The sequence below is a fragment of the Myxocyprinus asiaticus genome, chromosome 2 (assembly GCF_019703515.2).
Source record: "Myxocyprinus asiaticus isolate MX2 ecotype Aquarium Trade chromosome 2, UBuf_Myxa_2, whole genome shotgun sequence".
Classification (NCBI taxonomy): Eukaryota; Metazoa; Chordata; class Actinopteri; order Cypriniformes; family Catostomidae; genus Myxocyprinus; species Myxocyprinus asiaticus.
This window is the reverse complement of record NC_059345.1, coordinates 4562505-4588047: the sequence shown is the minus strand read 5'-3', so window position 1 is coordinate 4588047 and position 25543 is coordinate 4562505. Positions and strand designations below refer to the sequence as shown.

The window sequence follows — 25543 nt, the reverse complement described above, 5'->3', positions numbered from 1 at the left end:
TGCAAACACTCATTGCTTTACTTAACACCAACCAATCATGGCTTTAGAATAGGCTTATAAATAGGCCAAAGGTCAAGTTATAGGTTTTGAACAATGGATGCAAACAATGCAGACAGAGTAAGGGGAGTTGGAGGGAGAGCCAGAGGACAAGGCAGCATTCGAATTAGAGGAGGAGGAGTTCAGAGAGGAGCAAAAGGAGGAGTTGGAAGAGGAAGGGGAGGAGGACAAAGACCAGGAACAAGAAGAGTGGCTCTGATGAGATTAGGGCTACTGTCATTGATCATGTGATCAACCACAGTTTAACAATGAGAGAGGCTGGACAGAGAGTCCAGCCTAATTTGAGTCGATTTACAGTGGAGGGTATAATTCGAACTTTTAGAAATGAGAACAGATATGTAACAATCTACTGTAATGTACACATGTTCTAATGTACACATAATGGCTATTTCAGCATAACATATGCAATACTATAATACATATATTTTAGCACCCATGCATCCATTTACTGCAGTGCACTGCATGATTGGTCACAGTCTGGTGAGTTATCATACTGTACAACAGTACAGCTGACTGTAAGAAGACATTCTGACTATATTGTATAAAATAGTATATATTATGTTACAGTTTATGGCACACACTCGCACTGTTCTTGAATCTTCAGCAGAGTGGAAAGGTGAAGGTTTCATGGTGGGCGAGGTCACATGTTCACTGAAGAGCAAGAGACGGTTATCGTGAATTTGGTTTTGGCCAATAATGCTATAACAATTCGCCAAATACGCAATCATATCCTTAACGATGCCACAATTTTGGCTAACATAAATGCTGTGAGCCCCTCAACAATACATCGTGTCCTCCAGAAAAATCAACTGAGAATGAAACAGCTGTACAGGGTCCCATTTGAAAGGAACTGTGACAGAGTCAAGAACCTTCGACATGACTTTGTGGATGTATGCATACAACACTTTCTCCAATATACCAGACTTGCACCTACCAAGTCAGGCTATTGGGTTCTGCATATACTGATCTACATATTCTTGTCTTTTACAGAGAATTTTGGAGATGGATGCCCATGCCATCGTCCATGAATACATTTATGTGGATGAGGTGGGCTTCAATCTCAGCAAAACCAGAAGAAGGGGGAGAAATGTCACTGGACAAAGGGCCATTGTCAATGTCCCTGGACAACGTGGCGGAAACATTACAAAGTGTGCTGCAATTACACAGAATGTGTCCTGCAGCATCATGCCACACTTGGCCCCTATAACACTGATCACATCATACGTTTTCTGGATGCTGTTCATGATATGCTTGTTCAAGGTCTGCAGAATGAAGACCAGGCAAGATTTGTCATCATCTGGGATGATGTCAGCTTTCATCATGCCCATCTGATCCAAAACTGGTTTGTTACTCATCCCCATTTTTCTGTTGTCTACCTGCTTCCATATTCAACATTTCTAAACCCTATTGAGGAATTTTTCTCCAAATGGCGCTGGAAAGTGTATGATCGTCGTCCCTATGTCAACATGACACTTCTCCAGGTAATGGAGGAGGCATGTGGAGACATTGACGCTGCCTCCATCCAAGGTTGGATACGCCATACAAGGAGGTTCTTTCCACGGTGTCTGGCAAGAGAGAACATAGCATGTGATGTGGATGAAGTATTGTGGCCGGACCCAGCCCGGAGGAGAGATGGAGCCTAGATACACCCAACCAACTCGCCCACCAACAATCACACACACCATTCCTTTGGAATAATCACCTTTTTCAAAATTATGTTTGGTTTCTGTCCAACTACACATGGTTGATGTATTTCTTTTCTTTCGTACTGTGAAATACTGTATTCACAACCACAAATGCTTACTGTAAAAAAATTAATAGTTTGGTTTCAATCTTGCTTTCGCATTTACCGTGAATTTTTCAACATCTCTCTGCCAATTACTTTCAATTTTGTACAGAAATGTACATAGGAGCTCATGAAAGAAGAGCTTTAGGTTTTGAATAACTGTGTGTATATGATATATCCAAAAATATAATATTATGGCAAAGATGTTTGCAATGTAAGACAAATGTTTGCTTTTGAGATGTGTTTGTGATATTTTGAATGCAGTGCTTCATTTTGCAAGAGATGTGAGGCATTTTGTGTGTGCAATTCTTGGATTTGTGTGTAAAGTTTTGGGGGAAAACAGAGGCAAAGTTCTGAAAATGTGTGTAAGCAGTTGAAAAAAACTGTAATTAAACAGCATACCATGTAAATATATGTGCAAAGTGGGGTTCAAAAGTCCACATTGAAAATCTGGGATTCAAAAATTACTTTTAAGCTGGAAATAAAGTTTTTTTTTTTTAATGTAAAATGAATGGGAAATAATTAAGATTTTGCACGATTTCACTAATCAAATGTAAGTAAATTAATGACATTGACCCTGTTAAGTCTTTCTACAGACTGTCAGATTAAAGCACACAAGATGCTCTTTGGAACATTCTCAAATCATGCCAAATTTATTGATCATCAGGATTTGTTTATGTCAGCTCCAGTGCATGTTATCATTAAAGCAAAAGAAGGACATACCAAATACTGTGCTAAGAATTTCTAAAAATTATTTGCATATTTAAATTGCACTTTTTCATTCAAATTGTTATACAGGCGCTATCATTTGTTGGAAAAAAAATTTAAATCAGAAAAATGCTAAATTTTCACATGGAAGACTTTTGAACCTCACTCTATGTTTTGTCAAGATTCGAACAGGATGAAACTGAACTAGATCCATTTATTAAATAAAATAAAAAATAAAAAATTTTTTTCAAACTAACCTGGCAAAAGCACCAAATGCAGATCAGTCTTCATCATGATACATCTGTAAGAAAACAAAAAACTGAACTACTCTGAAAAAGTTTTGTATAAAAACTTTATAAAACATGCTTTATTCTAGAGTAATCAAACTGCCCAATTTGAATATAAAAAAAATACAAAAATAAACCAATGTATCAAAAACATGTTACTTGTTCCGCTTCTGAAAGTCTGTGCAATGAGTATGTTGTCCTTCCCTCTCTTCATTTGACATACTTTGCTAAATACACTGAAATTCAATGAGACATCAGATTTACATGTTGCCACACATTTTGATAGTTAAATGGCAACAGGTTTTCCACAGTGATTAGTACCTGCTGTACTGGACAGGCTCTGAAATGAAACTAAACTCCTCATTGTCCCAGCTAACCCATCAGCTGACCAATAAAACACTAATACCAGCCAGATAAACACAGCACCAACAAAACAAATGATCTATTGTTGTGCAATTACACTTTGGTGCTATTCATGTGTACTATAATATTGGAATATCAGCACGGCTAACATTGATGGTTTCAAAACAAATGTATGTTCTAATTTGTAAGTTACTTTGGTTAGAAGCATCTGCTAAATGAGTAAATGGAAATGTAATGGAAATGAAGTGCAAGTAGTGAATACATTAGATCCTGTTAGTGTGATGCCCATTACAATCATAGCTTATTTTAATGTGCTATAATCCATTAGTTATGCCTTTACACCTATTTGTATGTGGTCCACAACATTCATGATTTTTGGGGGGAGCATCTCAGTCAGTATGAGTAGTATCATTTGAATTTCTGCTGTTATATCTCAGTAAGACCTTATATTCTCTGAACCCTCCTATTGCGTTCAGAAACTGCATACACCTTTTGCATTCTCAAATCAATTTTGACCTGGTGGAATTCAAGCTTATAAATAAATTATAACTCAATGGTTTTCATGTAAAACTATTTCATGAGTTAACTTCTTCATGTAATTTTGAGTGAAGAGAAAGTAAACATATGTGGCTCGCTGTTCAGAATGGAGGGCTCGAGCTCGAGCCAGAGGTACCGCCCCCCCACCCCCCCCATATGGCATGTTAACTGACAAATTTAAAAGTTATTAATTAATATGCCATTTTTTAGAAATAATAAAATGTAGAGATTATTTGACATTTCAAAATATACATTAACTACAGCAAAACATATGAAGACACATTTTTATCAACATTTCAGTAAAATTTTATCTAAATATATCATAATATACAATTAATTTGTGTTATTACTAGGACTTTGAATGAATTTCCTATTACTCATAACTGCTCAATACAACTTAGTGGTCAAAAGTTATGAAACTAATGTATTCTTTTTTTAACTTCATCAAAACAATTGTACAACTCAAGTATACAACATTAGTACTTCTTTACTATGTTTTTAAGCTAAATCTATTCTATTAACTTGCATGAACTGCTGAATATTGACGCATGAGTATGCTGCAAGCTGTTTCGACATCAGATGGCTGCAGAGTAAAATGTGGACAATTTTCCTCTTTCAAGCCCTAATTAGACTAATGTATGCATTAACTTTAGCTCTCGCCACACCCCTTTTAGACAATATTACCTTTGATTTAATTTATTTGTTCCGTTTGTTACATCTGTCATGGCTGTTTTGTACAGGAATGTGTGTCTACTTCTGTTGTTTGTTTTTCTCCCTACCTCGTGTTTCACAGGTGGAGCCGGCACGCATGATCAGCATTTCCATGGGAACGCTGATTGTTACTGGAGAGGAGCTGATCATGCCAATGATTAACTCGCTTGCTACACCTGCTTCACTCTGATTGCACTCCCTACTTATTCCTTGTGTATCCTCTCTTTCTTTGCCAGTTTATTGTTTGCACTGTCAAGCGTTAACCGTGCTCGCTTGTCTAGTTGGGGATCTCTCGTGTGATTGTTGGTTGCCTGTCTCTGCCCACATATTGGGAAGTGTGGTTATCTTCTAGTTTGCCTTCGCCTGTCTTCACCGGCCAAGTCCTCGTGGTCGCGTAGTGATTCGCCTCAATCCAGGTGGCGGAGGACGAATCCCAGCTGCCTCCGCGTCTGAGACCATCAACCCGTGCATCTTATCACATGGCTTGTTGAGCACATTGCCACGGAGACATAGGGAGGCATGGAGGCTTCACGCCATCCACCCAGCATCCACGCTCAACTCACCATGCGTCCCACTGAGAACGAACCACATTATAGCAACCACGAGGAGGTTACCCCATGTGACTCTACCCTCCCTAGCAACCGGGCCAATTTGGTTGCTTAGGAGACCTGGCTGGAGTCACTCAGCACACCTTGGATTCAAACTAGCGAACTAATGAACTCCAGGGTGGTAGCCAGCGTCTTTTACCACTGAGCTACCCAGGCCCCCTGGGGGAAACCTTAGCCTGGGCTTTGCTTCATACCACACCAGCTTCAACGGACATCCCTCGGATTGCTCCTGACTTCCACAGTGCACGCACTCATCCTAGGAACACACTTCTGCCTTAGCCTACTGCACGGCTACTGCTCCTACTCATCTCGCCACTGCAGCCGGTGCCGGGTTCGCCAGTCATTGCTTTGCTGAAAACCCTTTCTGTTGTTAATAAACTCATTGACTTTTCTCCTCTACATTTTGGTCTCTTTGTCTACCCTCACCCTCTTGACAGAATAAACTGGCCAGTATGGATCCAGGTGAGGAGCCTACTCTTCACTCTTTACTCTCGCAACACGGAGCCCTGCTTGCACGGCACCAAGATCAAATCTCTGCCTCTAACCGCGTGCTGGAGATGGTGGCATCGCAGCTTGCAGAACTCACCACGGTGTTCCAGCAGCTCCGCTCACCTCCTGATCCTAGTCCCTCTCAGGACACACCCCCATCTCCTTCGACAGCTTCCCATGCCCCATGGCACCCTGAGGCACGCATCCTCCCTCCAGCTCCATTCTCAGGTGAGGGATCTGTTCTTCTCCTTGCAGCCCTCTACGTTTGCCTCAGACACCAACATTGTGAGTGTAATCACGCTCCTCTCTGGAAGGGCCGGAGAATGGGGAACAGCAATGTGGGATAACCGACATTTGTGCTGCACCACCTATGAAGCTTTCTCTTCTGAACTTCGCAGAGTGTTTGACTGTGTGGCTTAAGGTCAGGAGGCTGGGAAGGTTTTATACAGACTGTCCCAGGGTAATTGGCGAGTTGCCGACTATGTGATAGAGTTTCGCACCCTGGCCGCTTCCAGCGACTGGAACGATCATGCTATGTGGGACCTATTCTTGCTGTGACTTTCTGACATTATTCAGGATGAGATTTATCCTTTGGACCTTCCCCCTCGGTTTGATGACCTGGCAATCCGAGTCGATCAACGCCTGACTCAGGGTTGTGATCATCGTCAATGTCGTTCTTCGCCCTCTTGGGCAGCTGATCATCACCCACAACACACACCTTCCACCAGGTCACCTAACTCTCACCTCGACACTAAGCCCATGCAAATTGGTAAGGTTCCGATGTCCCATAAGGAAAAGCAGCGACGACTTCTTAAGGGGTTATGCTTCTCTTGTGCTCAGCCAGGCCATCTCTCTGCTACATGCCCGTTAAAAGACACCGCTCGTCAGTAGCACTGTAGCCGCTCCTGCTCGACCCAATGTCGTTCTTCGCCCTCTTGGGCAGCTGATCATCACCCACAACACACACCTTCCACCAGGTCACCTAACTCTCACCTCGACACTAAGCCCATGCAAATTGGTAAGGTTCCGATGTCCCATAAGGAAAAGCAGCGACGACTTCTTAAGGGGTTATGCTTCTCTTGTGCTCAGCCAGGCCATCTCTCTGCTGCATGCCCGTTAAAAGACACCGCTCGTCAGTAGCACTGTAGCCGCTCCTGCTCGACCCACTCGGGATTCGAACCGGCGTCAGCCGGCATGGGAGGCGGGCATGCTAACAAGGAGGCTAAAGGCTAAAGTATACAGCCTCCAGTGTTAGTCGCTAGTGCGCCTCTTGAGGACAGGGGAGTGAGGTTTACACAAACCACACAGTTATCACGTAACAGCTGGCTCCCGTTACACATATAGCAACCATGTTTTTTAACGGTTTAACAATGGTTAATCTTGTACAAAGGTTTTACTACAAATCTTGTAGTAAAACCATAATAACCTCAACATTATTATTTGTATTACCATGGTTTTCATTTTCCTGTATTTTTACTATGATTTTACTATGAATATCAATGTCAAAATATGGTTACAGTTGTAAAACCATGTTAAATTTATTGCTAGGGAATGCAAAAGTATTTTAGATTTTTTTTTTTTTTTTTTAGTAATGAATTAGGCCCATTGTCAAAAAGATAAAGATAAATAAAATATTAAAATAAAATACAATACAATAAAAATAAAGTTTCCTTCATTTTCCTGTTTGTCAACTTTCGCGGCGTAGTGTGATTCATCCTGCTGACTCGAGTCTTGTGAATCGGTTCACCAAATTGATTCAGATTCGATTCAGATTTGTTTACGTTTAGGAACCATTCTGAGATTCTCGTAAACAAAAACGTCCTCAGCTGGGCACCATATTTGAATCGATGAGGGGAATATTAGCACTGAATAATCACTTGCATTTAGGTATGTTCGTCACACAAAGCTGAAAATGGATTACTTTCTTATGCTTTTTGGAGTAATGTGTCTTGTGTTCCACGAATGAAGGTGCGTACATGATGACGGAATTTTCATTTTTTTGATAAACTTAAACATTGCGGTTACAAAATGTATCGCTTTTTTATTTAATTTTTTTTTTTTTGCAACGGAGCATATACAGACAAGAGTTTGGCCTAGTGACAAAGTTTTTTTTTTTAATATATATATATATATATAGTTTCATACATATGAATGTAAAAAAAAAAATACTATTTATATGACATAACATATATAAATAATAGGAAATACAATCTTAAGATGTTTACATTTTAAAGTACACATTATGCACATTTAAGTATGTTTGTAATTTATTGTGTATGGGAGGATGATCATTAAAATGTGCTGAACATGCAAAAAATAATTGATGAAGAAACATTATATGAACCATGCTTTTAATATAAAATAGAATTTTATAAGAACTAATGCTGCCACTAAGTGGAATTAGAGTGCTATAGCAGTAGACTGGTCAGTCTGACCTCCAGTGGTAAACAAGTGTTCAGAGAGAAATATTACCAGTTCATGATAAAGAACAAACAACAAACAATAGATTATTAATAATTAAATTATTAATCAATAACAAATTCAAAGAAATAACACAATATCAGCTGCCAGTGACTGAGGAGCTGCATTTTGACAAATCAACACAGATTTGTTTTTTTCTTTTCTACATGCAGTGAGTAGTCTTACTGTGCACAGCTTCCTCACACACATTTATTTATCAAGAGTTAAAAACAACTCAGTCTGGTATAAATCAACCATGCCCACATTAACAAACAAGATAAAATACACACATTTCTGACAATCTATAATTGTTTTAAATAAATGTATTTTCTTTCCCCGGGCAGTGACAGGCAACATGGCCATACAACAAACAAGCACTGTTGGATGAAGACAAATAACATGACTTGTCCTGGCATCAACAAATGTTCTATCATTTGAGCAAGAAGACAGAAATGACTTGTTTCACCTCAAGTGTCCATATTCTAAAGAGGTAAGAAATTAATTGCGGCCAGACATTTTTGCATTACCATGCCTTTTACCCAGCATAATTCACATTTTGATAATGATTTTGTTTGTTTATATATATATATATATATATATATATATATATATATATATATATATATATATATATACAGTATATAAAGCATATTAATGACATTACTAATGGAATGACTAACAGATGTACTATCTGATGAGGTACAAAATAAGTGTAGTTTCACATTAGTTTCACATTAAACACTATAATTCATAACACAGACAGAATATTCAGAGCAGAATATTTAATCTTCAGCTCAGTTCTGTCCTCATCCAACCTTTTTTACACTCTTTAAAAAGATATTTCACCCAACAATGAAAATTTTGTCATTCACTGACCCTCATGTTGTTCTAAACCGGGAGGATTTTCTGTCCTCCCATGGAACACAAAAGGAAATCTCAGGTACAAAGTTCACATTTTGGCAGAGGCTAAGAAAGTTATACAGGTTTGGAACAACATGACACATGCTCATCCAACCCTCCCACCCCCGACGTCCCTCCTTCGTATGTCATTGCCCCCTTAATGTAATCTTTCTAGATCCGGGCCTGTGAATAACTGGTGACAGAATTTTCATTTTTGGGTGAACTAGCCCTTTAAAGTACTTGAATGCTTCCATAACAACAGTCTTATGTCCTTCATGTTTGGGTTCATGTTGGTGGCCATTGCCAGTGTTAAGGTGAGGACTAAGATTAATTAAGACAAAATAAGTTTTTTTTCACAGTCTGAGGCAAGTTTAGAGAATTGGGCAGTGCTCTCCACAAAACATATATAGTATCTCCAGTGCATCAGGTTCTGCAGAGCGCCTTACAACCTTTGTTTGTGCACTCTGACCTTTGGTTGGCTGGGTAACTACCGGAAGTGTCGTTTCTGTCACTGGATGCACCTTATTAGCTGATTTCTTGATGTCTGGTGGGCTGAAGACAGTTCGAATGCTATGTTTCTTAGCCCAACATTTATGTGGCTCTGTTAGCGGAGTCACTTTGTTCTCTGTTTTCCTCTTTGGAGTGTCAGTTTTTTGCTTATCTGCCTCTAGCTCAGAATCATTGGCATTTGGAAGGTGAAAGTAGGTAAAATTCATCCCTTGAGTCCCAGCAAGTTCCCCTTGTTCCGCGAGAGCCTCGTCAGGGGTCGTAGGGCCAAATAAAGAGTATGGAACAAACTCTTTCCCAGAATCCTGCTCTGGTTTAGCCAAGGACTCCTTCTCTTTTACATTCATGGGTGTGTCTTCAGGCTCTGGGGATGATTTGGGACTCATTTCCCAAAGTAACCAGCGACCCTTGTCAATGAGGACTGCATCCTTGGGTCCCACCTGGGCGTTTAGAGTGACAATGTGTGGCTCATTGAAGCCATCTACTGAACTTGTGGCATTGAAGTATGACAGATCTGATATGACATTTGTGCGGCCCTCATGGATGGAGGCCAGACTGGTGACATGTGTACCTCGAAGACCTTCTCGTTGCTTGGTCCTTTGAGTTGATGGAGGTCTTTTCTCATCAGAACCAGATCCTTTAGAACCTTTTCCATACAGCCTCTCGATTGTTCTTTTTACATAACCCTTGGCTATGGCCAACCTGCATGTGTCTTTATCTTCTGTTGATACCTCTGGGGATGTTGATGTCTGGTGTTCTCTGCTGTCAGAAGATTCTGGCTGGTAATCTGACAGATCAGAACTTGGGCTGGTTGGCCATGTCTGTCCATGCTGCATGTCAGTGTTGCTCTTTGCAAGAAACATTTCTCGAATAGATTTTACTCTGTTGATCTGGATGTTTGCCTCTGGATCTTTAGACAAAGCACTGTTTTTGGAATCGTAGCTGAATGCCAGTGAAGATGAGAGAAGATCTATAGAAGCACTCTTGGTGGGCTTGATAATCTTTGGTGCCTCTAAATTTGTTGTGTTCATGTGGTTCAAGAGTTTTTCACCAGAGCTCTGAGCAGGATTATAAGGCTTTCTGTCCACTGTTCTTTCTTGATCTTGTAGACTACTGATAAGTTGTGCCACCGTATTTGCTCTTTCTTCCTTAAAATCAATCTTATTTTCTTCATACTCCTCAATACCTTCCTCTGGAAGCTCCTCAAAGTCCTCTTGATAAATGGTGTAGCATTCCGGTGGCTCTATGATTACATTTTCCTCCTCAGAATAAGTCATACTTTCCATAAAAAAGTCTTGATGTGTTTTTGAACATTTGATCTCATCCACTTCCACATTTGGTTCAATGTGAATATCATTAGGAATACCTTGCTCTTCAGAAAATGCATGGTCTTGTGTTGGAAATGTCTGACACTCACTTTGCCAAGGTCCTGATATCTCTTTGTTTGAGCATATCTGTTCTACTCCATCATTTGGCATTGGAGTTTTCACAGCAAGATTTTTTTCTTCATTGAAAGATTTGTTGTCAAGCCCTTCATCACATGTACCATCTTCTAGTTCTTGATTTAAATTTTCATCTTCAGAGGAAGTCAGTTTTCCTTCACAGCTAACAAGTGACTTGAACAATTTAGAGTCTTGTTGTTTAGCTCTATCTCTATCTACCACTTTATCCTTTAGCACTTTTCTCATCACCTCTTCCATAGATTTAGGATTCTCTACTTCAGAACTGTTTTCTTCAAATGTACCTCTTCCCTCATCAATTACCCTTTGTCTCTCTACTCTCATCTCTTCCTCCATTTCCTGATGTTTTTTGACTGCTTCTTCTTCATGTCTTACTTCCTCAATTCTGCCTTCTATTCTCTTGAAAACCAACTCTCTGTGCATCTCCGCCCCAAAGCTAGATTCACTAGATGGCATGTCCTCACAGATATCTGAATCAGGTATAGAGTCACCCTTTTCAGTTGTCTTTACATTGTAGATGTTTTCATCTCTTAAATCTTTCTTGTGTATATCAGCCATCACAACAATGTCTTTCTGTAATATACAGCTCTCCTTAATATGTGCATTTACCGCTCTATCAATAATTGAATGAACATAAAAGTTCACATAATCCTCAAGCACAAAATCTGAGGAATTAACCATGTCTTCTCTGTAGTAAAGCTCTGAAAATCCATTGACATTCACTTCTGGGAGCGAATCATTAACCTCAATGTTTTCATCCTGATAGCATGTCACATAATTATCTACATTGCTGAAGGCTGCTAGCTCCTCTCTGACCCTTTCAGGAACACCTAAATTTCCCATTAGCACTTGGATAGCCTGCTCCTCATTCTTTGAACTTGATCTATGAAGGGACTCATTCCCAGTGGAGTCTGGTTTGACACTGAGACTCTTAATGCTCAATTCTTGGAAGCCCTTCCAGCTCTGTAGGAACTGAACAGATGCTGAGGTGTGCAGGTCTGTCAGACTTGCCTGCAGCTGCTCTGCATCTTCTATTCCTGCCAGTTCCTTTAGAAATTGCAGCATGAACATGGCCTCAGAGCAGCTTATGTTGCTCTCAGCCTGACGGCATGCATTTAAGTGATTTAAACCTTCCTTTAAAGTCATAATGGCAAGAAAGGCAAGAAGTACTCTGGATGAGGAGCCAAATGTAGATGCCAGGTGTGAAGAAAAATCTGGCACACTTTGGGACTTCTTCAAACATGATGAATGCTTGTGCCGTGTTATTTCAAAAAGTGATCGAATAGAATGGCAAAGCTGATCAAGCACAGGCTTCATATCTGGCCTGACAGCCATTTTGACTGTGTAGAACTTTTCTGCTTGCAAATTTATCTGTTCTGTCAGGGGCTTTGGTTGAATATCGTATGATCTATTTTCAGATTCTTCTTTATCATTTGTGGAGGATTTACTCTTTGACTCAAAATACTGGTTTTCCTTTTTCTTTGAGTTATCACTATTTAATTGATTTTTGTTTAAAAGGGTTTGCTTTTTGATCGAAAGTCCGAGGAGCTCTTTCTTGTCAACAGTGTCATTTGTTGATGGTGCCATTTTTGCAACAGATTGATTATTGAACAAAGATGCTTTTACCAATGTGTTGTTTTTGGGTATAGTTTCTAATGAGGGCTGGCTAGGCAGTGGAGTGCCTTGCATAGTATTTACTGGAGATAGTGTCCTTTTAAGATGAACATTGCCAGTCTTTTTCAAAGAGGTTCCCAAAGCTGATTGATTTTTTTCAAACATAGAATATAAGGAATGGGAGGACTTTTTCAAAGTCAGCTTTCTAGGCAATGGTGTCATTTCATGACTCAAAGGGGTCCTTCTCAATGAGGTACTTCTTGGCAAATTTCTATAAGGGGAAGTTCTCTCGGAAGCAAGATGACCTTGGGATGTGGCATTTGTTGAAAAGGGGTTTGTTGCTACTGCAGTCCTCTGAACTGTATCAAACCCCTCTCCTCCCTCCACAAGTTCACAATTTTTCTCTGACACTTCTGTTGAAGGTTCCTGCTCTCCAACAATATGAAAGCTGCTTGTGTTTTTCTGTGGTTCTTCATCAAGGCGAGGAGTTGGTTCAGGCTGACTCGTTTGTAGCCAGAGTTCAACGTATTCTTTCATTAGAGAGGCTGAGGAATTGAGAGCAGGAAGAGACATACTTTGACTGATCTCTTGAGTCTCTCCTTGAGAACCACTCTCCTCATAGATTGATGTTTGTCGTGTTAATGTACCTTTGCTCTGTAATGCATGAAGCAAGTTTGTCTTTGCCAAGACTTTAGTAGGGGTTTCTTTTTCAACCAATAACAGGCTTGAATCTTCTCTTTTCAGGTGAACACTACTCTCTAACTGCTCTGTTTGAGGCTTTAGAGATATGCTTCCATTACCACCATTATTCCTGCTTTTGAGAAGTTTCTGAACTGCTTTGGCTCTGTAATGCTTTTTAAGTTTCATTGCTCCTGTCTGGCTTAATATGTCAGCTCTTATTTTCTTTATTTCTTTCAGAATTTCAGCTTTAACATCCTTTTGTTTTCTTTCTGGAGTAGCAGTCTTAAACAAGTGATTCTTTTTCACAATTACTCTCACTGGCTTCCTCTTTATGGATGTACCAGGAGTTAAAATTCCTCTAGATAATGATGCTTTTGTGGATGCAGTAACAGGCGGCGGATGAGTTACTAACTCTTTGCTTGCATTGTAAATGGAAGTATGGTGTATAAAGGGGTTTTCTTGTTTCCTAATTGACTGACATTTGGTGGAAGCCAAGGCCAAGGTCTCAGATTCCATATCATCACTAGATGAATGGACTGTTTTATCTGAAGATGATGGGAAGACCGTGTCAGTAGATGGTGAACTGCCAAAACCTTGCAAATCAAGTTGCGTGTTGCCAGAGAGGTTTTCTTGGCAAGTCTGCTTATCATAGATTTGTAACACTGTCTCATACACATCCTTCCTATTTTCCTGGAGCTGGAGAACCTCTGAAGCTCTGTAGCTGCTGGACTGTTGCTGTGTGGTGGTGATATTTTTCATTTCACAGAGCAAAGAGCCTCGGGGCTTGGGTACAGGATGGCTGGAATGGCGAACCATGCAGTATTCTTGCATCATTTCTCCATTGTCCAGCTCTTCCTTGTAGGAGTACGAACTGTTGCTCTCGATGTACTGTTTTTGTTGTACCTTGTGCCACCCTGGAGAGTGGGTAAGGGGCATAAGGGGCTCTAACTTGATGCTTGCTGCACCACCATTGATTTCACTATGTTCATTTGCCTTACCACCTTCCTCATGGCAGGTAGGGTTGCTGTCTTTAGGGTCACTCCCATTGACCTCTGTGGTCATAAGATCACTGATTGTGGGCAAGTTGTTGGGTAATTGAGCATCCAGATTAGAACAGGACTCAGAGGCTGCTTTAATTTGATTGTTCACACTGGAGCGACTTACTGTGGTGGTCCAATGAATGGTTTCCTCCTCTTTAATAGTGAGGCGTACTTTCATTTCTACAGTCATACTTCCATCCTGATTGACTTGAAAGGATTTCTCGATGTCATCATCAGGGGGTATGTGTATATCTGCCTCCCCCTCGCCATCCAGACAGGTAATCATGTCCGTCTCAGCAACTGACTCAAGACACTGTCCCGACTCTATTTCCATAGAGCGAGTTGGGTTACTTGGAAAATCACACATGCTTCCTGCCATACTGTGGTGTATCTGGTTCACCAAGTAGCGTTCAGAGGATTGTGAGAAGGGGTGAGATGTGATGCTGCTGAACTTCTTTTTCCCTTTAGGATATTAAAGATATGGCAATATGATTTCACAATGTGTTGACAGATGTAGAGGTTCAACAAGACCAGATGTTGTTTGGCCAGGTCAGGACAGCAGAGAAGCATTGAAAGGGAGACAGAGAAAGAGCATACAAACACACAGATTAGAGCGAGCATAGTTGATATAATCCATATTGAATGATGTAGGTCACTGTAGGTATTACAGCAGATATGAATGTCTCAGCACTTGTCTCAAGCCAGTCTCAGCAATAGATTAGCTTGAGATTCAATGTACATATTAGACACTTTATTCAAAAGGGAATTTAACAAGAACTCCTAAAGGGTTAGTTCTCAGGAAAATGATAGTTCTGTCATGTTGCTTGCCCTCATGTTGTTACAAACCCACAGTCACCATTTTCTTTCAATTCTTTCATTTCAAGCATCTCCATTTGTATTCCATATGGAAGAAAGAAAGTCATACATGTTTCGTACAAAATGAGGGTGAATAAATGATGACAGAATTCTTATTTTTTGCATCAATTATTAGTTGAGCTCTGTCCTGGAATGAAAGTAAATTAAATTCAATTTACGGGCTTTTGGATGTAGCCTTCCCACTCTTTTAGCCGGTAGCCATGTCGGTGGAGATGGCTTCTGTACATCATAGTTTCTTTTTTTGAAGGGTTCTCGGCCAGCAGCCACTAACACTCCAGAACACAATATCAATGCAGGAAGTCCATCCACCTATGATAATACAAAAACATCTTTTTATATACTGTATCACCAGACTTCTATCTGTAAACTACATGTTATAGAGCAGTCAATCTATTCATGACAATTTAACAAAAAATTGGCCTACCAAATAGACTTTAATGCCCTTCTTAATTGTCAGTTTAGCTTTTTAGTGATAAATGCTTTTATTCAAAAAGCAAAATAGATCATTAAGTAGCAGGATTATTGTCTAATTCTCCAATCTGATATAGTATATACATCTACATATGATTGCCAAAGACAATTTGAAAAGTCCAATGCTAGTTTTGATCATGTTTTACAGAGGACATAACAATAACATTAACAAAGCAATGAGGTAGCTGAAAATCTAAATAGCATGTTTCCCCTTTCCATGTTCAATCCCAGTTTGTAGTGCAGTATACAGGTGCATCTCAATAAATTAGAATGTCGTGGAAAAGTTCATTTATTTCAGTAATTCAACTCAAATTGTGAAACTCGTGTATTAAATAAATTCAATGCACACAGACTGAAGTAGTTTAAGTCTTTGTTTTTTTTTAATTGTGATGATTTTGGCTCACATTTAACAAAAACCCACCAATTCACTATCTCAAAAAATTAGAATGTTTTGACATGCCAATCAGCTAATCAACTCAAAACACCTGCAAAGGTTTCCTGAGCCTTCAAAATGGTCTATCAGTTTGGTTCACTAGGCTACACAATCATGGGGAAGACTGCTGATCTGACAGTTGTCCAGAAGACAATCATTGACACCCTTCACAAGGAGGGTAAGCCACAAACATTCATTGCCAAAGAAGCTGGCTGTTCACAGAGTGCTGTATCCAAGCATGTTAACAGAAAGTTGAGTGGAAGGAAAAAGTGTTGAAGAAAAAGATGTACAACCAACCGAGAGAACCGCAGCCTTATGATTGTCCAGCAAAATCGATTCAAGAATTTGGGTGAACTTCACAAGGAATGGACTGAGGCTGGGGTCAAGGCATCAAGAGCCACCACACACAGACATGTCAAGGAATTTGGCTACAGTTGTCGTATTCCTCTTGTTAAGCCACTCCTGAACCACAGACAATGTCAGAGGCGTCTTACCTGGGCTAAGGAGAAGAAGAACTGGACTGTTGTCCAGTGGTCCAAAGTCCTCTTTTCAGATGAGAGCAAGTTTTGTATTTCATTTGGAAACCAAGGTCCTAGAGTCTGGAGGAAGGGTGGAGAAGCTCATAGCCCAAGTTGCTTGAAGTCCAGTGTTAAGTTTCCACAGTCTGTGATGATTTGGGGTGCAATGTCATCTGCTGGTGTTGGTCCATTGTGTTTTTTGAAAAGCAAAGTCACTGCACCCGTTTACCAAGAAATTTTGGAGCACTTCATGCTTCCTTCTGCTGACCAGCTTTTTAAAGATGCTGATTTCATTTTCCAGCAGGATTTGGCACCTGCCCACACTGCCAAAAGCACCAAAAGTTGGTTAAATGACCATGGTGTTGGTGTGCTTGACTGGCCAGCAAACTCACCAGACCTGAACCCCATAGAAAATCTATGGGTATTGTCAAGAGGAAAATGAGAAACAAGAGACCAAAAAATGCAGATGAGCTGAAGGCCACTGTCAAAGAAACCTGGGCTTCCATACCACCTCAGCAGTGCCACAAACTGATCACCTCCATGCCACGCTGAATTGAGGAAGTAATTAAAGCAAAAGGAGCCCCTACCAAGTATTGAGTACATATACAGTAAATGAACATACTTTCCAGAAGGCCAACAATTCACTAAAAATGTTTTTTTTATTGGTCTTATGATGTATTCTAATTTTTTGAGATAGTGAATTGGTGGGTTTTTGTTAAATATGAACCAAAATCATCACAATTAAAAGAACCAAAGACTTAAACTACTTCAGTCTGTGTGCATTGAATTTATTTAATACACGAGTTTCACAATTTGAGTTGAATTACTGAAATAAATGAACTTTTCCACGACATTCTAATTTATTGAGATGCACCTGTAATAGGATGAGATTGTAAAGAGGTTTAGTACTGCTGGGCAACCGGTCTTCATCAGTCTGTGAAATCCACTTACGCTCAGCCTGCTCACATCAGAGACACTGTTGATATGGTGACTACTCTGATCACACCAAAAAATACGGAAGATGTGGTAATGGATAAAAGTTTTATTTAATTCATTTTATTTTGTGTTTTATTTTGTGTAATGTGGGCATGTCAATCGTTCAGAACAACTTAAGCATTGGGGGCTGCCCAAAGTGAATAACTACATGAGCATTGGGTAATGCAACCCAATAAAATAAATAAAACGCAAAACCAAAGAAAAACACAACCTAGTGAGTAAGAGTATAGAGTAATGAAATTCAAGTGGATAGTCTAGCTCAGAAAATTGGTTCATGGAAGAATTTGATGAGAAATGTTTGAATTCATGTTGAGATCTCTGACTTTGGTATCTTGGAAAACCTGGGCACAGTTTGTGAAAGAGCTTTTCTGAAACTCTGGAGACCCATATGAGATCAGGAGGTCTTTTTCTCAGGAGAAAAATCTCCAAACCAGGAGATTTAAGCAAAAACCTCCATTTGCTCTTAATTTAATCTCATTATTACCGAGGAGTAACAATTAAGGTATTAAAAAGATGTCATTTGTGATTTTTCTTTGGTGGGGTTTCTGTTTCAAATAGGGCTGTACGATATGGCTAAAAAAATTATATCTCGATATTTTTCAGCTTATTGACTGTATGCATTAGCTTGAAATGGCATTAAAAGTTTATTTATTTATTTATTTTTAATCAGAGTAACCATAATGTCAATCAAATAGCCAATGTAGATTCAAAACTTTTAATGCATGAAATAAAAATCTAAAAATATGGAAGGCATGTTTTTCAGTTTTTCACTAAATTAACACAATTAAATTAACTAAATTAAGAACGATATTTAATCACTTTTATTTAGATGCACCAATATAACAATACAGTAATAAAAAGCAATATTTTCCTACAAATATTTGTATTAAAAAATGTTTTGTGACCTTACTTACTTTTGAAGCCCAGTTAAATTTGATTATAATACAAAATAATATAATTATTATTATATGAATTATTATAAGGATAAAATTTGTTTTGTACAATTATAATATATTTTTGTCATATTTACTTTACATTCACCTGGAGCTTTTATTTTGGTGGAACAATGAAAGTGTGTGTGTGTGAGTATTTGTCAGTTTACAATTTAGCTAATTACAAATCTGCTGAAGCATTGTCATCTCCTCATTTCTGTGATACCGTGTCTCATTTTTAGGTTTTTGTAATATCTTGTAGCGGTTAAAAATGTTTGGAATTGCGCCACTGTGTGAATCTGCAGCACTTTGCTTTCACAATACACGTGAACTGCTCTGAGAGTGCTGTAAACTGCGTATCATCACAGAACACGTTTTCTGTTCACTCTGAAGTACTTAAATCACAGACTTTTTAGTTTAAGGATGAAGTATGTAATTGCTGCGCCACTGTCTAAATACGTCCCCCATCTGCCATTGGTCAAACAAAGAGATAGTACTGCCGCCAACTCATGCCATTGGTTGAGTAATGTTGTTGGGGCAGGTCTAAGTGGGTCGCTCAAAACAAACTGAGCAATTTTCATAGCGCAACAGAAACACAGTGTTTACAGTTTTTGAGAAATTAACCCAAGAACTGCCTACTAGTAGTTGTCTCTGTATATTAGCCTGGGATAGGAGAAAGTATTTGAATACAGAAAAAGTTAAGATATTCCAGCTTTAATAATCGCATATGACAATACTGAGATTTAGATGATTTTTGATTAATTGTGCAGCCCAGAAGGATCATGAAATTATCATGACGTGCTCTTCTGGAAACGTAGTTTGGCCAAAACAAAAGCAATTTACAATCATCATGATATTCACAATATTGCATAATTTTATATCGCCATCAAAACATTGTGATAATATTGTGAATATTCAATATATCGCCCAGCCCCTAGTGAGCTGCCTTACTGTTCAATGCTAATAGGCAACTACCTTCTATAATGCCACATCCACAGTAATACATTTATAATGCTTGAAAACGCATTCATTTTGCTACGTTTATGCCTCTCATCCACTCTAGAATTGTGTTTTTCTTCTCTTGAAAACACTTTCCATTACTGCATACTTTGGAAAACGAAGATGTCAAAAAACTGAAAACTGAGTTTTCCAACGAAAACAGATGAGTGTGGACGTGGCCTAAGGCATCATCTTAACTGAAATAGAAGCTCATAACTGACTGAATCGAATTGTTCTTCATAAGCTGCAACTCGTTGCTTTTGGGTCCTTTTGTGGTTCGATTGATTTGTGAGATGTGAAAGCAAAGAGGTACCAGTCCGCTTTGCCTTTTATGACATAAGTACCTCGTGACTTGCCATGCATAGCTGCATAACATACTTCATATTCCAGTCACAATTTACTGTCTACATATGGGAATCTTAAGCGAATATAGATGTACCGTGATTACCATGACGTGTTTTTGTGTTTCATATTCCGTTCTTGTTGTATTATTTGAGCACCTAACATGAACAGACCGGCCACATTCAGAGCAGAGCAGCATGTTAAGATGAACCGCTTTAAAGTGCTCTGATGTGCGTACCGTCTACAGATTACTAATCATAATAATCGCAATTATTTATTAAAAATTATTGTCAGCCAAATTTTATAATCATGACAGCCCTAGCTGCAATGGGGTCTGAGTTCTTAAGGAGCTGTGGTGTGAACAACAAGGGGTCTGAGACCACAATAATGTGAAGAGGACCAAAAAACTGGGTCCACTTACATTGTGAACACCAAAAGCACTGAGGTCATCTGCAGCTGGTTCCCTTTCTGGTTCACTTTAGCCGAACGGGGTTTGGTTCACTTAAAACGTACTATATGTGACACCACCCTTACACTCGCCAGACAATTAGCTCTCCTCTTGTGAACATTCGAGTAATGCTCGCAGTTGATTCCAATAGAGTTTGATGTTTGCACATGTTGCTATTAGTTAACTATGCTATATAAATGTGCATACTTTGACCTGTGCACCCACGTTCTTTGTCAACTTTATTAATTAAGATATAAAAATATTATAATGGTTTGACTTTTGTTAGAATTATATTGTATTAGACGCAAAATTTAAAGCTCACCGTGTAATATTCTTGTGATATTTGGGGGCTCATTATAATAAGTCTATTATAATATACATTCATAACGAGGTATAAAATAAAGTCTGAGGCCCCCTTTACAAATGGTATTAATATGCGTAATTTGGGCGCTCCGGGACAGGTGTAAAAGGGGTCCAAAAAATTTTGAGATTTGTCCACTTCAGCCATTCAGAGGTGGTTGAAAGTGGCCGAATATGCATGCTTGGATGCTTCGAATGCATTCGAACAGCAGCGAAGCACTGCCTACTCACCTGCCAATCAACTGATGCACTAAAACAAGAGCTTAAACTTTGTCGGATAAGGAAATAACCACTGGATTGGTAAATTTGAAAAAGCACATACGTGTACATGCACAAGACATTTATGGAACTTCTTCAGTGTGCCTGATATCAACACGCAGAGACACAGATGAGAAGCACACTCACACGAAGCTCACTAAATACAGGTACTGCACTAAAATAATTAAGAATTCTACTCTAAACATCACGTTTGCGCTTAGATTAAATGCAAGGATAATTAAGAGAAATGGTGCACAGATTTTTACTGCGCTTTCTTTGTCTTTTTTACATTTTTTATTATTTTATCCCCTTTTCTCCCAATTTTTCCTAATTCCCACTACTTACTAGATCCTCGTGGTGGCGCGGTTACTCATCTCAATCCGGGTGGCGGAGGACAAGTCTCCACTTCTGAGACCGTCAATCCGCGCATTTTATCATGTGACTCGTTGTGCATGACACCGCAGAGACTCCCAGCATGTGGAGGCTCATGCTACTCTCTGCGATCCACGCACAACATACCATGCGCCCCATTGAGAGGGAGAACCACTTAATTGCGACCACGAGGAGGTTACCCCATGTGATTCTACCCTCCCTAGCAACGGGGCCAATTTGGTTGCTTAGGAGACCTGGCTGGAGTCACTCAGCACGCCCTGGATTCCAACTCGTGACTCCAGGGGTGGTAGTCAGCCTCAATGCTTGCTGAGCTTCCCAGGCCCCCACTTTCTTTGTCTTTTTTAACATTTTTGCACTTCTACATCATGCAGAAATGCACTGAAGAAGTTATTGATGTACTGTATGTCGTCATGAAATCTGAGACCCTCCCATCAAAATCTGAACACAAGGGGTCAAAGGAGACGCGTATTACGACCAGGTGTAAATTTGATGTGTCTCGCCTGTCCATTTGTGATCGGATCGCCCAAAACGCATCTTAATACCAGGTGAGTACCTTGTCACTAGGGTCTGAATCTCTATATATTCAATACGTCTTATAACTACAATACAAATAATTCAGCTTTCTTCTTTTTTATCTTTGTTTGAAACATATAGAGATACTTGCCAAATGTAGAAAAAGTTATAGAAATGAATTGTATAGAACAGATAGTTTTAACTCTAAAATCAAAAAGAGCACAAATCTGGGTTCCATTGAGGCACTTACAATGGAAGTGAATGGCTTTTATAAAATTATGAGCTTCAAATTTCTGCCTTTAAACCCTCCAAATATTGGCCCCATTCACTTTCATTGTAAGTGCATTACTTTAACCTCAACTTTTGCTTTTTTTTTTTAAATTTTTGTGATAACCAACATTATGCCACAAATGCTGTCAAGCTTGTAATATTCCATTAAAGGAATATTTCACCCAAACATGAAAATTTCAAACATGAAAACTCTGTTCAATAAGAACGTGCTTGTATTTTTAATTTTGAAATAATTGTTTTTAGAAATAGGGATTGGACTTTTTTTTTTTCAAGCTTTGAAATCAATAATGAGAGAATGCAGGGGCGTGTCCAGATGGGGGGCATGGGGTAGCCATCCTAACGCATGGGCCGAAGTGCATGTGCATGGTGCAAAAGCACAACAATGCACGTGACCGACACCTCCGCAATGTTTGTTTGCAACGTGTTTTTTCAGAAGAGTGTTAAATGAAAAATGAAAGCTTTTAAATAAAAATGCATGTAATGTCAAGACATAATCCTCACCCTTCTTCCATCAGGAGTGTGTAACTTGAGTACAGGGAAGTGCATAAGCTCCGATATGTGATCCAGCAGCGCTTCAAATGAGTGAGTTGTTCTCTTCTGCAGCATCAGTGTGTGCTTTACCTCTGACTCTCCATTACGAAACACCACCAGACGTTTTGGCGTGCGCAACAGGGCGGCATGCTCGTTCCGTCTTGCACCGCGAGTTCCACGCGCAGCGTGACTGTGCACCTGCCAAGCCGAGTGCCGGGCGCTAACGGGCCGGGCGTGATACCAGGGTGGCAGTTTCCGGCGTGCCCTCTCCAGGTCAATGGGTTTGACGGTCCGACGGTCAGAGCAAATGTATGAGTGGCCATGATGTAACTGGTCAAGGGACTGAACTGCCGTATGACCGCGAGGAGTTGTGATAGTGCGTACGCCGAATGGCAGTGGCATGCGCTTGGACAGGGTATCCAAGAGCGCCACGAAGGTTTTAAAGGTGCGGTTGTTGATGACCACAGGTAGGCCGCTGAACTGGGCATCACCGCTTTTGTAAAAGCACACACGTTTGGAGGCAATGGTCTCACTGATGTATGGCTGTCGTGATGTCATCTGAGTGTTACCGCTGGCTGTGGACTGGGCCTGTGCAGCCTTGCGTATCACTGAAGCTTCACTCATGATCGTTGTTTACCTGCAGGGTAAAGTGAGAGGCAAGTGATAAGTTAATCCAAATGTGTCTTTTAGTTCAACCAAAAATTTTATTCTGTCATCATTTATTCACCCTCATGTTGTTCTTGCTTCAGTGGAGCACAAAAGGAGATGTTAGAATGACGGCCTCAGTCACTATTTGCTTTCATTGCATCTTGCTTGAAAAATAAATGAAAGTTAATGTGACTGAAGGCCACAATATACTTCATACGAAATCGAAGAACGAATGGGTGTGACATCATTTGGAAAGAAATCTGGCAAAAAGATGGTGTTTTTAGGTTCGTTTCGGTGGTTCGGAACAGTTTGCCTGGGTAAACTTTTAGGAAAAATTCCTACTGGCTGCTAAACACCTTACTGCAATTGGTCCACATCATCGGTAGGTGTGACCTGGAGCTCCACCTACGTTGAGGCCGGCAGCTAATTCTGTTTACGTTGCTCAGATCAGTCAACATGAACACACTGGTGTGCAGTTATTAGTGAACTGGTGCAAATGTACCTACATCTGTGTGATCATTTGCTTAGAGACATTTTCCAAGGCCATGTCATGTGATTTTTTTATTTTATTTGATTAAATTAGTCTACAAAAGGAATCAAATCTACTCAAATACTCTGACTCACGTGCCATCTGCAGCGAAAGCCTTTCACACATCTGCCAAAGTAAGATATGCCTCTCTTATCATCATTCTTTAGTCTTTATTCTGCACATTAACACTTTTGTATACACCCATCTTTGCACCCATCAGTTAGGGCTGAACGATTAAAATCGAAATCGCCATATGACCCAGTGTGATTTTCAAACCGTGAGGGCTGTGATTTAATTAAATAAATAAAAAGTCTCAACCTGGTGCCCGCTGTGCTGCACATATGTGCACGGCTGTTTTTGTCTGTAGTGTGTAGTGCTTTCTTAAATACATGTACATGGGATCATTGTATTACATATTCAACTTCAAGCAACATAAACTTCCGTCCCTTTAGTTTTCAAAATAAAAGCTTCCACCGAAATAAAGGCTTGTGGGTTTACCGGGACTGCATAGTAAGTTAAGAAGTTATTAAAGAAATAAATTACTGTTAAATAATAATAATAATAATAATAAGTGATTATAGTAATAATGATCATTATTATTATACAATAATGTATTTCTTTAACAATTTCTTAACTAAGTATTATTATTATTATTGCAATAAAATTCAGGTTGACTGGGTTTCAAAAAAATTATTGTGATGCTTTTCCTCCCCTCTGTTTCACAGTTTTATTTATTTATTTAGTTAGTTTTTTTTAGAGGACTCAAGTGTGAACAACCTTTCTAGAACAGTATTTCTGGTTGGCAGTAAAGCATGGGTAAAACATGGTTTAATTTAGGTTAAAAGGAATCACACATGTTTTTTGTTTATCATATCGCAGTTCAAATCGCAATTGCAATTTCTTTCAAAATAATCACAATTAGATTTTTGTCCAAATCGCTCAGATCTAGTATCAGTGTAATCATAAATTACAATAACAGAGTGTAACCTGTGCGTATTATGGTCGTGTATATCATGTTAGCACATTAGCGTCATGAATTCAGAATTCAGAAGACAAAATAAACATTTTCTACTGCATATACGGTTGTGCTCAAAAGTTTGCATACCCTGGCAGAAATTGTGAAATTTTGGCATTGATTTTGAAAATTTGACTGATCATGCAAAAAAAAAAAAAAGCTCCATCTCACGTGGATGCACTGAGCAGGCTAGATACTGAGCCATGGGGAGCAGAAAAGAACTGTCAAAAGACCTGCATAACAAGGTAATGGAACTTTGTAAAGATGGAAAAGGATATAAAAAGATATCCAAAGCCTTGAAAATGCCAGTCAGTACTGTTCAATCACTTATTAAAAAGTGGAAAATTTGGGCATCTCTTGATACCAAGCCAAGGTCAGGTAGACCAAGAAAGATTTCAGCCACAACTGCCAGAAGAATTGTTCGGGATACAAAGAAAAACCCACAGATAACCTCAGGAGAAATACAGGCTGCTCTGGAAAAAGACGGTTTGGTTGTTTCAAGGAGCACAATACTTGTTGACCCCTCTCCAAACATAGCGCTTATGGTTGTGACCATAAAGCTCTATTTTGGTCTCATCACTCCAAATTACAGTGTGCCAGAATCTGTGAGGCGTGTCAAGGTGTTGTCGGGCATATTGTAACCGGGCTTTTTTGTGGCATTGGTGCAGTAAAGACTTCTTTCTGGCAACTCGACCATGCAGCTCATTTTTGTTCAAGTATCATCGTATTGTATTTCTTCATTACAAAAATCCATTTGGATCGACCAGTAATCTGAAAATTAA

At 39.5% G+C, this 25543-nt stretch overlaps 1 protein-coding gene and 1 long non-coding RNA gene across 2 annotated transcripts in view; both read right to left on the bottom strand.

Annotated features, from left to right (window-relative positions):
• LOC127454411 (uncharacterized) overlaps window positions 1-3043 on the bottom strand; it is a 5374-nt gene extending 2331 nt beyond the window's left edge. Inside the window, exons 1-2 of the long non-coding RNA XR_007899523.1 lie at window positions 2998-3043; window positions 2809-2852 (exon numbers count right to left, since the gene is read on the bottom strand). This is a non-coding gene — a long non-coding RNA (uncharacterized LOC127454411). The remainder of the gene's footprint in view (window positions 1-2808; window positions 2853-2997) is intronic.
• Window positions 3044-7816: 4773 nt separating this feature from the next.
• LOC127412271 (oxygen-regulated protein 1-like) lies at window positions 7817-23193 on the bottom strand. Its single transcript, XM_051648506.1, has 3 exons — window positions 22540-23193; window positions 15243-15393; window positions 7817-14670 (listed from the first exon to the last, which is right to left on the bottom strand). The coding sequence occupies exons 1-3, from the start codon at window positions 23191-23193 to the stop codon at window positions 9278-9280; spliced, it is 6198 nt and encodes a 2065-aa protein (XP_051504466.1). The 3' UTR covers window positions 7817-9277.
• Window positions 23194-25543: the final 2350 nt, after the last annotated feature.